Source organism: Ptychodera flava, chromosome 1 (assembly GCF_041260155.1).
Source record: "Ptychodera flava strain L36383 chromosome 1, AS_Pfla_20210202, whole genome shotgun sequence".
Taxonomy (NCBI): domain Eukaryota; kingdom Metazoa; phylum Hemichordata; class Enteropneusta; family Ptychoderidae; genus Ptychodera; species Ptychodera flava.
Window position 1 is genome coordinate 4,799,332 of NC_091928.1, and position 16,281 is coordinate 4,815,612.

General features: G+C 36.4%; 1 protein-coding gene across 1 annotated transcript in view; it reads right to left on the reverse strand.

Moving 5' to 3' along the window:
* LOC139151856 (uncharacterized) overlaps positions 1–13,351 on the reverse strand; it is a 47,553-nt gene extending 34,202 nt beyond the window's left edge. The window contains exon 1 of the mRNA XM_070724919.1: positions 13,267–13,351. Within this exon, the coding sequence (XP_070581020.1) occupies positions 13,267–13,351 (85 nt within the window). The remainder of the gene's footprint in view (positions 1–13,266) is intronic.
* Between the last annotated feature and the right edge of the window lie 2,930 nt (positions 13,352–16,281).

The following is a 16,281-nucleotide window of genomic DNA, read 5'->3' on the forward strand; positions in this document are numbered from 1 at the left end:
GACACAGCGCCACCACTTTGTTTACGTCACCGCTTCAGGAGTCGCCATATTTTGTCTTGCAAGTATCATGTAGCTAATGTATGTACCCGGTCAAATACTTTGTGATGTCGTAAATCTCATGTGACAATTCGTAAGCCATAACTTATCTATTATATTACAGAGTAGTCTGATTTTCACGTAGATCAAATTCTGTACGCATTTTCTCTCGGCGAAATGTTTTTCTCCCGAAATTCCTAAATATTCAGGCACAGAAATTGTGACTTAAAATCCCAATTGAATGAAACTAAAATTAGCTCCCAAGTAATCAATGTTTCTCTTAGAGGATGTGTTCGAATTTATGACAAAACTTCTTATTTTACTTTTCCTGTACTACAGCAGTACATTTTACAGAACTGATAGCGGGTTTGAAGCAGTGGGTAGAAACGAGTGTGTCAATACTGAACACGTGATTGTCTCGAGAGCAACAGATATACTGTTTATTTTATTACTCTATTTCTGCTTCGAGACATGACTGTAGTGAACTCTCGCTCCGACTTCCCTAGTAACGGTGGCTGATAGCGCTGTCAGCTGAGAAATATCAAAATATCAGTTCCTCTTAAATGATGTCAACCTGCCTTCGTTACGAATTTTAAGGATTGCAAATTCAGCCTTCAGAAATATGAATTTTACATTATTTGTTTTGCTATAAATTCTAAAAATCATACATAAAGTTGTTGACAACGGTCTCTTAAACGTTTTGTATGGCTGAATGCATAGCTTCTGTCAATGACAGTATTTAGTCGCATAGAACCACTGAACTACCAATCTAGAGATGAAGTGAAAATATTCCTGGAAGAAAACAATTTTTAAGCAGTTAAATATACCACATTTGTTGGTTGTTTTTGCGTCGACCTGCGTAGTTGAAACGGTAACTTGAGGAATGCCATGTTCACCTTGTCATCTTATCAAGGTAATTTTCTAAGTAATGGCATCAAGGACCATAAAATTTATGTGTTTTATGACAAAATGCTGTATTTAATCAAACGTTATCAAAAGACATGCATTTGGTGCCTAGCACCACTGTTATGCTTATATGTTATCAGTGTGGCGCTACGAGGGGGGCTTCAGGGGTTAAAATTCGGGAAGTATTTCTTCTTTCTACTTCTCTTAACATCATGACAAGAGAAACCCAGCTGCGACAAGTGCAATAAATCACCATGTCATAAATCCCTTCTGCCAGTGTTGCCGAGGACAATTTTATGAAATCTGAAATTCAGGAAACAATTCGCTAGCACGATAACGCTTGAAACAGGATCCGCGACTAAGTCGGAGCTTGTCTAAACTACTTACCTTCGTCTGTTCACAACATTTGATAGAGTGCTCTCTCTCTCTCTCTCTCTCTCTCTCTCTCTCTCTCTCTCTCTCTCTGAAATATCCATGGCGTTTTGGTGAATGCAACTGCAAGACGCCAAGCAAATGACAAAATAGTTTAATGACAACCGGTGAATAATAAATGAGATATTTGCATATCGCGGTTTCAGTAGCTTAAGCCTCACTAAAGGTTTATATCGCTTACGGTAAAACCGACTGATTCTCCTCATCTAAATCATTCACAAACTGAAAACGACCCAAATTTATTTTACGTGATCAGAGATTTAATTTTTCATTAAATATAAAATGAGTTGCAACAAAAAATGCAGAAAGGCAAAGTATAATGACAGGAAAATAAGGAAGAAATGTAATAACACTTAATATTATTGGCTGCTGATAAAAGTAATATATATCATATATATATATCTCAATCTTTAATCTCTCAATATTCTGACGCTCTTTTCAAAGCATTGTGTCCAATGTCGGTAACCAAATAATCGTTTACTTCTCTATTTAACGAGGGGCAAATTCCTGCAATTAATTATGTACAGTAAGAGTTGCTTTTTTCCTGTAAGCTGCAAATCCTGAAATATGACGTCATACTGGTACACTGATCCTGTGCATAGTGAGCTCTGACATATTTGCCACGTCAAGTGAAATCCGAACTTTTCGGTTAACATTTCATTTATGATAGTATACTGACTTATGACGACCAGATATTTTGTTTCTTACTAGGTTATTGAGATTATCTTGTTAACGTTGTCTCCTATCTTTCTCACAGTACCATTAACTTAATGTAGACTATTCATTTTCCGCTTTCACTTTTTGTCAAAACTAAACACCAAAACAAAACTAATCCGGGCTATATGTCAAAGCAAAACTTCTAATATGTGAATATTTTGAGTAAAAAGGATTCTCTGGATAACCTTTTCGGAGTCTTTACGTTATATTACTCCCTGAAAATTTAGAAACACAGTTATTCACCTATTGTACCTCAAAGGTTTTGAAATTTTTAAGGTTGTGTATAGTATGGGCTTTATGACATTTTCTTCTGTAGAAACGGTTATGTCATTCTTGTGTCGGACGATGTGCATAGTTTAACATTTGTCGAGAGAAGCGTAGTCAGACGATTCTGTAATGAGGTCTTCAGCTGACTGACAATATGTCGTATTGTCAATCATTTCCTGCGGCCAAAATTAACACAGTTAGCTGAAATGTTTGTAGCTATGACGTCATCATTACAATGCGCTGATTGCTGACTCGTAAGCGATATTATCGACCATACCATCGCAGTTATTTACTTTTACGTGATCTATTACAGTGTATTCATTATCATATCTGTCCTGGCCAGCTGACTCGTATGCTATATTATCCACCATTCCATGCTGTTCGACAGATCCGTTGTCATAGTTTATCATTTCACCTGTATCGTCATCAATATGGCGACGTCCCTGTCTGGAAACCAGGTCTGCATATCTGACAGGAGTTGACTCATACCGAACTGGTTCTTCAGCATTGTCACTTGCCCTAGGAGTTCTTTGAAGATTGAATGTTGCCTCTGAGGTGGAGAACTTCCTCCTTGCTACCGACCTTGTTGTGGATAGATACCGATGAATAGAAAAGTTTACATTTTTTCAGTGTATATGATTATAGAGGCAGTTATACGATGGTTCACGGATATCGAAACTAGTTTTGGAATTGATGATTTAACATATCGGGTGCTTCAACGTGTCATTCTTACATAAATCGTCACTATCCCATATGAAATTAAAACTTAGTAGACTACAACAATATCGGCTTACAGCCCTTACAAAACATTTATGGCGACTTGACCTGTGAATTCTAAAGTTTTATCCAATTCGATGCAAAATTAGTGAAAGTTAACAATGTATGTACTACTGCGTCATTACTATAACAATAATATTCACCTTCTGTACATGAACACAGCCAGAATCCCGCAACTAGGATTACGATAACGACTGTTATGACTATACCAACGATTGCACCTAAAGAGTTCGTAAAAAGAGAAAGTATCGCAATAGTTTTAGAGGCAAAGTTTACTTTTTAGAGGTCTAAATCGGCTAGAAATGCTTCTCAGTGACTATACTCGGCAGAACGTGTTTACCGTACGTGTCCGGTATATATAGTTTTAGCTACTGTACGCTTGTTTCCAAACATTTCATCCTATTGGTTTTATAATACAAAAGTGACTGCTGATATATGGCTGTAAAAGACATTTATAGATGTGACATGAATTTAAAGGTATGCGGTCGTCGAAACTTCGCTCAAAGGTCGCATTTGACCCATACGACCAATCACAGAGTAACATGGACAGAGTTGCAACAGCTATTGTTTAAGGCGTGAAGCGGTACGTAAGCAATCCATGTTTGCTTAGCCTCACGAAGCTCTTGGCTCTCTTTTCCGAAAGGTGCCGACCATGCACCCTTCGGTAATTTTCGGATTTTCACCAATGTTTAAGCGAAAGTATGTTCGACAAAGTTTGTGTTGTTGTTGTCGTGTGGTGCTGATCAGAATTGATGTGCTGGCAAAAACGGGGAGTGTTTTGAGCTTTAGGAAAGTGGGTTTTACCGTTTTAAAAATTCCTCTCATATTTTTATGAATATATAATGAGTGTGTTTGAACCAAATTTGAAAGTCTTTTATCGATACTGTCAGGTTTTACTCAATGGTTTACGGTCAGTCATACCGTCTTTTACACGTGCGTCAAGAAAGGACATGTTTATGAAACTGCTGGCGTGTTATGTTTTGATTGGCGTGAGGCAGTGTTTCTGGCCTGAGAGCTCACAAAGTAACTATGGTTGCTACGCGACTGGCAGTACGATGCCATCTCGTCGTATGTTTCGCATAATCTCGTGTAATTATCAACCACAAACAAAGCCTCCAAAAAGTTTAACACCTTTGAAGCTCATTTTAATATGAAAAGCCAATAGTCTACCGAGAAGACCATGGAACAAAAGGCATGCAAGTGTTGCCACTCTGCTTATGGTACTCTGTGGACCAATGTAAACACTGTAACCAAGGTACGATGGTGATAGATGAAAGTTAAAACATGTCTGTCTTAATCTACATAGCAGCTCTGATGACGAGGTGCATCTGGATATCGTGCACGAAATAAAGCGTAGTTCCGACGACTGTTTCCATTTAAATGGCATTGTATTTACGACATTCAATATTTTCATCATAACGACGTTTCCAAAATTATGAACTTCATTGAAATAGTTTTTAACCAATAATATGACACAAGTAAAGCATAGTATTGAAGTGCAGTTCAGGATGATTATACAATAAGAAATAGACACATACCAGCACCGATAGAACCAGTTCTAGGTAATGTACCCCCTGGCAATGTTGGCAGCAAGGAATATGTGGAGAGCGATAATACGAAACATAAAGAAGTGAGTCAATATTCATGGTCAACCATTCAGTTTTGAGAAGAGATGAATATCAATAATTTAGAATATTCATTTTACAACACCTTACACTTTCAACGATGAATTCTGTTTACGTGGCATTGGCAGTGACAACTTTATGATTAATTACTGCGTAATGGTCCCATCAACATTCGATTGGTTCGATGCTAGGTACATACTTCAACCCTCGCCTAAGGCTACATTCACAAATCCCATAGGCGGGAAGCCAGAGGAAATGGGGTGGGATTTGAACTTTCTGGGGTTAGTAGAGGGGGATAGGAAGGTTTGCACTGCGTTAAGGGAGATAAAGTAGTTTTGTTTCTATAATTTACATTTCTAGATTTCAGTTTAATTGGTCATACAATAATGACACTGTTATGTCACCCAAGGACTCTAATGTTAATAATAATTAGTCAAATTCCGGAATCAATTTATAGCATTTTATTCAAAAATTCTTTCTTAATATTTATATTCACTGTATCAACTATGGCATCTTGTATCTCCCCACAGCATGCTGAAGCTAATTATATTCAACTTTTCAACAAAGCCTATATATAAACACTATTGTTGATAATTTAATTTTAGAACGCATTGAATTTTAGTACGGACTGAACTTCAAATGTAAACGATACAAATTACGGTACAAATACAAGCTGTGTTGTCAAATTAACGGTGGATTAGGGATTAAAACAGCAAACTAGTTGATATACCGAACAAAACACACTGCCAAAATTATCAAAATTGACACAGTTACTGCCCCTGTATATGCCCTTGGAATGATAATAAATGAGAGTGACAATAATAATAACAGGATAGTCACTTTTACATTATCTCAGTATATACTGATGTATTATCAAAGGTCATTTTCCATCTTTATGGACATTGGCCCGTGTTAGTCCAATCTATAAAAAAGGTCCAATAGATGAACCTGGTAACTACAAGCCAATAAGTGTACTTCCTGTACTTTCCAAACTTCTTGAACGCCATATTCACAATCACCTTGTAAAATTCATGGAAACACACAATCTTTTCTTTTCTAACCAATCTGGATTTCGCGCTAAACACTCTTGTGAAAGTACACTTGTTGGTCTGGTCAACTCTAAAGAAATCGATCGTGGAAACATCGTTGGCTCAGCACTTTTAGACCTGAGCAAGGCGTTTATCTCGTTGATCATACAATCTTGTCGTCAAAAACTAAAAATCTATGGGTGTTCTGATCATACCCTGTCATTTTTTAAATCATACTTACTCACACATAAACAATTTGTGCAGTTTAAACGTACAAACTCAGATGTAATTGATGTCAGTGTCGGTGTGCTGCAAGGTTCCATACTGGGGCCATTGCTCTTTATTATTTATGTTAACGATTTGCCCCTTGAAATTCATCCTGTACTTCCTTTGCAGACGACACAACACTTCATGTTTCAAACAAGTCCTGAAGCACTATATCTACTTACCTGAATGCTGATCTGAAAATAGTTGACAATTGGTGTCTTACTAACAAACTTTGTATTAATCCCAGTAAGACAAAATAAATGATCATCACAACTTCTCAGAAGAGACAGCACATTGACAGTGAAAACTTCTACCTCACTTTGGGTGGTAAAACTATTGACCGCGTCTCATCAGAGAGGTTACTAGGGGTCACCATTTCTAATAACCTAGACTGGTTGTGAACACATTTCAACCATTGAAAGTAAAATCAATTCAAATTGTTTCTTTTGGCACGCATAAAAGCATTTCTTCCTCTCAACTCACACAAGATATTACTGTTTCATCTCACCACACATCAATTACTGTTCTAATGTTTGGAGCTTTACTTCCAATAGCAATATCTATGCATTGGAGCGTCTACAGAGACATGCAATGAGACTTATTCTTGACACTGTTCCGCCTCTTTCCACTTATCAAATGTATACTCAGCTTCATTGGCTGCCGATTAACTTGAAACTCCGTTTTAACCGTATGGCCCAAATTTACAGAGCAACTCACAATCTAACCCCTGACTACATAACCAGTATGTTCAATAATTATATCCCTTCCAGATCACTTCGTTCTTCCAATCAGAACCTCCTTAAAGTTCCCAAAGCACGTACAATTCTTTATCAAAACACCTTGTCTGTTGCGGGTGTGGATGAATATAACAATCTTCCCATATCCATCAGGGACTCCGAGTCTCTCACTAGTTTTAAGAAATCTTGTAGTAACTTTCTTTATTCTATTTACTTGTCTGATGCCTCTTTCGTAATTTTATGTTTTTGCTATTTGTAATTCTGTGTTTTTTGTGTTTCAAATTTGTGCTGTAATATATTTTTCTTTTACTTTTCGACCTCCATGAAAAGAGGTGTTTCATCTATGGAGTTATCGAGTTTAAATAAAGATTAATAATAATAATAATAATAATAATAATAATAATAATAATTAATATAAGTATTATATAGAAATAATAACGCGAATAATAATAGGTTCAATTTCCATGAAAATTTCACCATAAGGGTATTTTGGGTCGAAAAGACCAAATATGATATCGATTTCACTGCCCCATGTTTCCATGGTAACCATTTTAGGGGTTGAAAATTTCAGTTTTTCTAATATCCCATGAAAAGTTACTTTGATTGATATGAAAATCACATAGTGGGGGAGTTCGGGTCAGAGAACATAAAAACCAGACTTATCTTAATGTTTCGAGTTGCCATGGTAACTATTTTTGGACTGAAAATGTTACTTTTTCCTTGATTCCTATCAATTGCGCATGCTCATATTGGCAGACTACAGTGGCAAAAGAGTGCGCATGCGTAAAGTTATATTTGTAGCACAGATCTCGCGGAAACTCATGCCTTTGCTCTATTTCCATCCCAAAACTTCCTTGATTGCTTACATTTAATGCACATGGACAAAATAAAACCAACAACGTCAGCATAGGGAGAGGGTTTATGGTTTTCGCCACAACTACAAATGCCACGCTGATGATACGTTTACAAGGCCAATTACACTGGCATAGAATCTCCACAGTCGCTGTGCCTTGTTTTGTGCACGCCCACGACTAGTGCCACGATGGGCCTGCATTCGAAGGCTACGCTGTGCAGCTCAGCAGCTGTGAGTACGCGCTGATAGACACAGCGACTGTCAGTTTTTGCAAGTATATGAATATTCATAAGGGTGGTGATGTCAAAGGGAACACCTAACTTGGCGGGGAGAATATACGTACGACAATTAGAAGTCACCCCTATTGACAAAATTAAAATAAACAACACCTCTTTTTCAGAATTCTCACAGCTTCAATGAACTGTTATTAGATTTCTATATAATACTTATAGCCCCTAAACTTGTAATAATAATAATAATAATAATAATAATAATAATAATAATAATAATACGTGGTGGAAATGCACGATATTTGTCAGCAACTTTCTATTAAAGAAAGATCAGTGTACCTCAATATCCACTGCAATATGTAGCCCTGACCTGTTCCTTTCACTCCTACAGCAATGCATGCGTATGGAGACAATACAAGCAAAATTTCCAGACAATTGCCATGTACTTAAAGTTCTGTATGACAGTCACGTACTAATGGTAAGGAAAATTGAGAGTGGTGGTACCATCCAAAACCTTACTACACACCTATGGTATATCATGAATATCCTAACAGCAGTGCATGCATGCCCTGTTTAATGTTAATCTTATACCCTCTTTGATGTCATAGACCTATATCATCAGATCATGCCTTGTGAAAACTGTTGATCTTGAAAAAAGCAACAGAAGTAAAGCAGTAAGCACTGTGCTGCATTTAATCATTTAAAGAGACTGTAGATGTAATAGTTTAAAAGTATTTTTGTTGCGTTAACACAGTTTTGTTTCTACTTCCCAAAACGCGGCACAAAACCAAAAATACATTTTTCAACAAAGCCTATATAGAAACAAAATGTTTATGAGTGTTGACAATGAATTTAACGATAGATCTTTCATACTTTTTTCTGTAAGCCATATAAGCCATAGTTTCTTGTTCTGATCCTTAAAGAGGCACTCCCACTTGGTAACATTTTTAAAACACATATTTTTAATGCCAACCGCCGATATTTGACGTGGTGACTCCGCGCGGATCGCGAGATATCGATAAAAACATGTAATTTCCCGAGCGTATTTTTCACATCCCGAAGTTTACGATCGTGGTTATGACCCGAAATCCACCGAAAGTGTGTTGTTGTGCTGATTGACGATATTCTAAGGAGTCCAAAAACGTTCGAATGACGCAATTAATTTACCTCCTACTGCGATGACTTCATCATTATCAATGCCTTACCTCTGGTAATCTTTTTTAAAACTTCTCCTTAGTTTTTGTCGTTTTCATTATTCTCAATTAGTTGTATTAAATATTTAAACAATACCACGTAGATATCAGTTTTTACGTGTAAAATATTAGTTGCCTCTGACGACTACATTTTGTCGTCTGCCACACAGTTACGCGTGGTTCGATACATAGCGGCCGCCGCGTGGTATGCGCGCATACCACGCGGCGGCCACTATGCATACTATGTATCAACCGCACCTATCTGTACTAGTCACCTATGCGAATCAGCAAAGTAACTTTGTTTTTCGTTTTTTTGCCGAGTCAGTAGGACTCGGCTTTCTCCCACGGGACATGACCGCTCACCGACGCGAGTGGTACTGCTGTGGCGTACAGCAGCGTCAGCGTAGACTCGTACTCCATAGCTTAGTTGACAATGGCCCCAGTGCCGAACGTTCTATGTTCGGAAGCTGAATTCAGGTGGGCCATCGGAATTAAAACTTTAACTTTTTGAGGACATGTTTTTATCGATATCTCGCGATCCGCGCGCAGTCGCCATGTGAAATATCGACCGTTGGCATTAAAAAATGTGTTTTAAAAATGTTACCAAGTGGGAGTGCCTCTTTAAGATATATATATATATATAATAATATATATATATATATAGATATATATATATATATATATATATATGTATATTTATATAAACACTATGTATTTACTTCTAATATCAATTGATATCTTAACACTAAATTCTAGTATTGGCTTATGCTGACTCTATATTATACAAACTGTTGACAAGCAAAATACTTGTGTTTCCGGAGGAAAGCAAGAAACTGTTGACACACAAAATACATAAAAGTGTCTCCAAATATTGCAGCTACATCACAAATAAAATAAAACATACTATAAAGGCTGTGTTCGACAAGATATATACATGTGCATTTTAGTATAGTTCTTGAGCAGAATGTTCTTAAAGAACATGGTACTGTTACACAGAATCCTAGACAGAAGTTTCTCTACTGTATATAAAAGAACAAGCTACAATTCTGTCGTAATCATCTTTAGTAAAACAACATAGAAAACTTAAAACAATGGCTGAGAATGAATATATCTTAAAAAAGGAATAGGAATCGCACTCTCTGAAATGCGGATGTCTGATAAATACTTTTAGATACTGATGGCAGATTGTAAATGATAAGGAAACCAGATTTAATGGTCTCTGATAAACAAAGTAAAACACTATCGGATACTTTTGAAAAATTCCCCAATAAATATTGCACATTCCCAGAGTATTGCCTTGTAATTGCCAGATATCATCCAAACATCAAAAATCTGTCAGATGAATAATTTAAAGCTTTGAATTTAATTAATGTTTAACATTTATACTAAAATGGAGATGTTTTACCCCAAATATACATCCCTTTCGTCCTTCGAATAAGCTTGCTACCATACTAAATTTTAAATTCTCTGATTTTTGAAAATATATAGTATGAAAAAGCTGTCAGGTTACGTGCTGTACAACCTTAAATGTTTGACCATATAATAGTGGGGTTATTGAAAGGTTTGATCAAAGGGAGGTCTAAATGTGATTGAGGATATTGAAGTTGGGGTCTAAAACAATCCAGATTTCAAATGGGGGTCTATTTTCAATTTCAATCGCGCTTCCCCCGGCCCTACCGCTCACCAGTATTTGTGAATGTAGCACAAGTTTGATATAGCAAATACTCTTAATGTAACTTACCAGTCTTGCTAGAAGGCGACGTTCCACTTATCAGTGTTGATTGTTCAGTTGGTACTGTGGATAATATAAAAACACCGTCACGCTTTAAATACGAACTGGAACTTTTAATAGCATTTTCATTAGTTTTGTTCTTTGAAACGAATATATTTGTAATGTTTCTGTTACTATGTTACAATTGAAGTGTTAGCGTAATCCTTACAAACACCAGCGCACGGTGAACAATATGGAATGTTATTGTTGACATACGAATACTAATGTTACCCACTGGCAACGTTGGAAGTCACGTATCAGTAAAAGTGCGATGAATTGAATCTCTAATAAGTCAGTAATAATTTTGAACCTGACATATGACCATTTAGACTTACTATTCAGATGAACTTCAATGACATTGAAAGTCATCTTACAATATCCATGGCCGTAGCCTGACAAAACTGCGAAGGTGGGCAGACCCTAGCTTAGCTATGATTTGGTAATTTGGGTACATAAATTACATATCATTTGCATTTAATTAGTAAACAACACTGAATGTAACAATTACTATGTCTGCCCATCCGCCCGATGTACGTCTTGGTCATTGTGAAAAACTAAGCTATAACAATGATATAGTATATGTGTGTGTTATATAAAGTGAACGCCCGTTACCAAAAAATGCATTTCGAGTTCAATATTTTTGGCCAAAGTTTATAAAAATCACACGTCAATGATAATGATTTTTGTTTCTTCCCTTTCAATTCTGATTAGGACTTAGTGATAAGTAAATTCAAATTTCTCCACAACATACTCTCTACCTATTAGCGTAGGTGGAGAGAGTACGTTGTGAGAGAGTTGCATTGGGTCAAATAATGATAGCGTCCTTGTAGTCTCTTACGGAACATCTACATTAGTTTGAAACTACAAAAACACAATAGTTATGTTCGTTGAATTTTATTGGTCAATAACACCAGCATGACTAATATCAACATAAACAACAACACAAATGACAACAACCATATTTCTTGGTTCCCTATGTAACACCAGAATTCTGAGTGAGCTTATGATTAGCTATTCGCCTCCAGTTATACACGGAGTTTAGAGACATATTTGAATGTGTTTCCGGTACTGTTGCTGCATTGGTAGAAGCCTACTTCGAAAATGCAGCAACGTTTCCTTTTTTTGCCCGTACCGCACTTGAACACTTAAAAGAGCTAGACTCCAAGCTCTGATTCACAGTGATCATATTGAGCGCTCGAAAACCAAACGGCCCTTTTCAGGGCCATCAAGTATACCAAAAAGAGATCTGACTGCCATTAAGATAGAACACGCCCCAGGGACATATATTCCGACTCTCAAACTTCTACATTTCTGTTCTGGTGAATCACTTGTGGAGCTTCGTTGTAGCTCTTGGAGAAAGAAAAACTTTCACCGTCCTAGTTTTCGAAAATCGGAAATTTAACTCCCCCTTAGAGTGAGCAAAGGGGTGGACGCCAATTTGAATATCAAATATCGTTAAAAACGTTGTGTAATTTGTTTCGCTAGTTCCAAACTTTGCACCGTGACCTGCGATTTTCATTGTTGATTTGTCAAGAGAATGATTCAAAGTATTATTTAGGAAAGTTTGAGAAAAAGTTTAAGTCTTTCACTTTCGAGGCGCACACTACCTTAAAGGATTAGATCAAACATGTTCGTATTCACTGCGATGCATTCAGGCGACCTGACGTCATGTTGAACGACTTTTTTCTTATGGTCTCTTACAAAATGTTATGCTTACCCTGCCTGCTTCCTGACAAATGTCAAAATAGACTGCTAGACACAACGTCGTTTCTGCGGACTTTCACTATATGACATTTTTGGCAAATTGCGGTAGCTGACAGTGTTCAGATGAAAGCGACTACTCTAACTATGTTACTTAACTAAAAATGCACAGTCCATGTGTGCGCAGGCTTCTTTTTTGCATTTTCCCGCATAAAGATGTTTAATTATTCGTTTCAACCGCAAAAGAGCAACATTTTATTTAACATACGACAAAAAGTAAACATTCAGGGAGGTGGGGGGGCAGCTGCCCCTACCCCCTCAGGCTATGGCTATGATATCTGCATACTTTCATACATGGAACACACACATTACATACATATAACACAGACACAGACAGACAGACAGACACATACAGACAGACAGACAGACAGACAGACAGACAGACAGACAGGCAGACACATACATACATACACACACACACACACACACACACACACACCACACACACACACACACACACATATATATATATATATATATATATATATATTTATATATATAACATGACTTATTGTGAAATTCATCTTTTACTGAAAGGGCGTGAGGATGACTGATGGCAAGTATATTTGTTAACCTAATTTTCTTTTCATTTCTTGGTTCGTTATTGAGCTAACAGCTTTAATCTTAGCCTTGAACGACTTTGCAAAAACTTCATTGTAAACTTACCAGTCTTGGTAGAAATGTCAGTTCCAGATACCGGTTGTTGGTTGTTCAGGTTGTACTGTGGATAAATACAAAACACGCCGACCATGTTAAAGCCCCCACTCAATTATTAGATTTATCTAATATAAATATTATTTACTTGATGAAATATTCAATGGAAAACAAAAGAATGACAAACTGTTAATGGGCTGTTGACACATTTGCCAATGCGAGAACCAGGAATTTAGAAGGGCGCCTTTGTTGATAACATTTTGAATACTTATGTTCATACGAGAAACAATGTGTTAAAGTACAAAGTATTAGTCTAAAACTACGGTGCCTGTATACAATGAGCCACAGCAATGTTGACGCACGAACTCTGTTAATGAACCTCTGGCATGTTGGTAGTGAGAAATTTCAAGTTGCAGGAGTGCAATGATCAGAAGCATAAATGTAGTGCTCAATACATTTCTGCATCATTAATCAATTCGTGGTGCAAAATCTTCCTCTCAGATTGAAATATTGCACATATGTGTCAAAATTTGCGAAGCGAACTCGTACTTTCTCGTACTTTCCCCTTGGGATGTTTAAATGTTTTACTTAGTGAAGAAAACACATTGAAAAACACCTCTCAGATTGCACCAGCCTGCACCAATTTCTCAAAACATTCCACGCAAGATAGGGACCACCCTAATCTGACCCGTTCCCCGACACCCTGTAGCGTTTTCTCGCCTTGTACTTTCAAATTTTGCCCTGTCAGATATCCAAGCTTAAAGCGTGTAATGATACCATCCAAACTAAAAATACTGTATGGTTGTGTTCTGGTTATAGCATGAACTTTTAGATGTATAGTTATTGTGACTTTAAATTTTATTTTGTTGGTTTCAACTTTTTCAACTGTTACGAGATAACGGCTGATGATCTAGCAGGATACACAGGGATTTAAAGTTTTTCTCTTGATGTATGTTTGTACATTTTACAAATACATGTATTGACATTCTGTAAGTGGAGGGGGGTCTGTTCAAATCTGTTTAAGAGAGGAGGATTGCTCAAATTCTTCACGTTTAGTAGGGGGTTACTCGAAATTTCAGAGTTTCCGATCAAATTCCAAACCCCAGTCCATAAATAATGACGGCTCCTTAACCCTGACATTTTAGAGTGAGGCTAGATAATGAAAAATATGTCGTTTTTTTCCTACATACACTCTTGTTTCAAATAAAATATTATATCCCAGAAAAGTCTCAAGTTTTCACTTTAATTAATTTGTATCAATTATACTAAAATGAAGGTTCTCTACAACAAATATTTATCCCCTTCATCCTTCGAATAAGCTTGCTATCATACTAGATTTTAGATTCTCTGCTTATTGAAACATATAGTATGACGGTTTCCCTTCATCTTTGATAAGAAATATTTCTTTGAAAAACTCTCTTGTTACGTGCATCACCCCAAATTAAGATTTCAAAGTGGGGATCTAAAACCATTCAGATTTCAATCACTATTCTTCCAGCCATACCGCTCACCAGTATTTGTGAATGCAGCCTAAGTTTAATATAGCAAATACTCTAATGTAACCTTACCAGTCTTGCTAGAAGGCGACGTTCCAATTATCAGTGTTGATTGTTCATTTGGTACTGTGGATGAATATAAATACACCGTCACGCATACTTACGAACTGGAACTTGTAAAAGTATTTTCATTAGAATGTTCTTTGAAGGGAACATATTTTGTAATGTTACTGTTACTATGTTACAATTGAAAGTGTTAGCGTAATCCTTACAAACACCAGCGCACTGTGAACAATTTGGAATGTTATTGTTGACATACGAATACTAATGTTACCCACTGGCAATGTTGGAAGTCACGTATCAGTAAAAGTGCGATGAATTGAATCTCTAATAAGTCAGTAATAATTTTGAACATGACGTATGACCATTTAGACTTACTATTCAGATTAACTTCAATGACATTGAAAGTCATCTTACCATATCTACATACTTTCATACATGGAAAACACACACAGAGAGACACACACATACATACATATATATATATATATATATATATATATATATATATATATATATATATATATATATATATATATATATATATATATATATATATATATTTTCTGTAACCTTCAATCTTTGCCTTGAACAATTTTGCAAATACTTCAATGTAACCTTACCAGTCTTGGTAGAAATGTCAGTTCCAGTTACCGGTGTTGATGGTTCAGGTTGTACTGTGGATAAATGCAAAATACGCCGACACGTGTTAAATGGACAATAGCTGTTATATTTGATAACATTTTGATTACTTATGTTTCATGCGAGAAACAATATTATTTTTTTTCCCGAAAGTATGTTAAAATATAAAGTGTTAGTCTTAAAACTACGGTGCCTGTTTACAATAAGCCACGACAATGTTGACGCATGAACTCTAGTAACGCACCTTTGGTAATGTTGGTAGTGAGGAATTTCAAGTTGTGGAAATGCGATAATTTGAAACACAAATGTGAAATGTAAATTTGTGAACATGAAGCACGACCAGCCAGTCAGTACGATGAACTTCAATGACTCGAAAAACATATGATGACATCTGCATACTGTATTATTTAGCTCACTGAATCATTAATTGTCGTCGGATTGACAATTAAAATCATTAAAAATTATACCATTCGCTCAATTACCATGTGTTATTAAACAGATTTGTCATCACGAAAGGTGTGATGTATATGCCTATAAAGTATACTTTATACGTACAACTTTGAAACTAAACCCCTCAATTCAAGCTATGTGAATGATAACGTAGGTTGCGGATTGAAAACACCATGCTGAACACCTTTCCAGATTACAACATCGCACACATCAATTTCTCAAACTTTTCGAAGCGAAGAGGAACACCTTCTCTTGTGCTCTCTACTTTTGGATGTTCTAACACTTTTTAAACAGAAAAAATCAAATTGAAAAACACCATTGCATAATTGAAAACATTAATTTCTCAAACTTTCCACGAAAGAGAGGGGACATCCTCAAT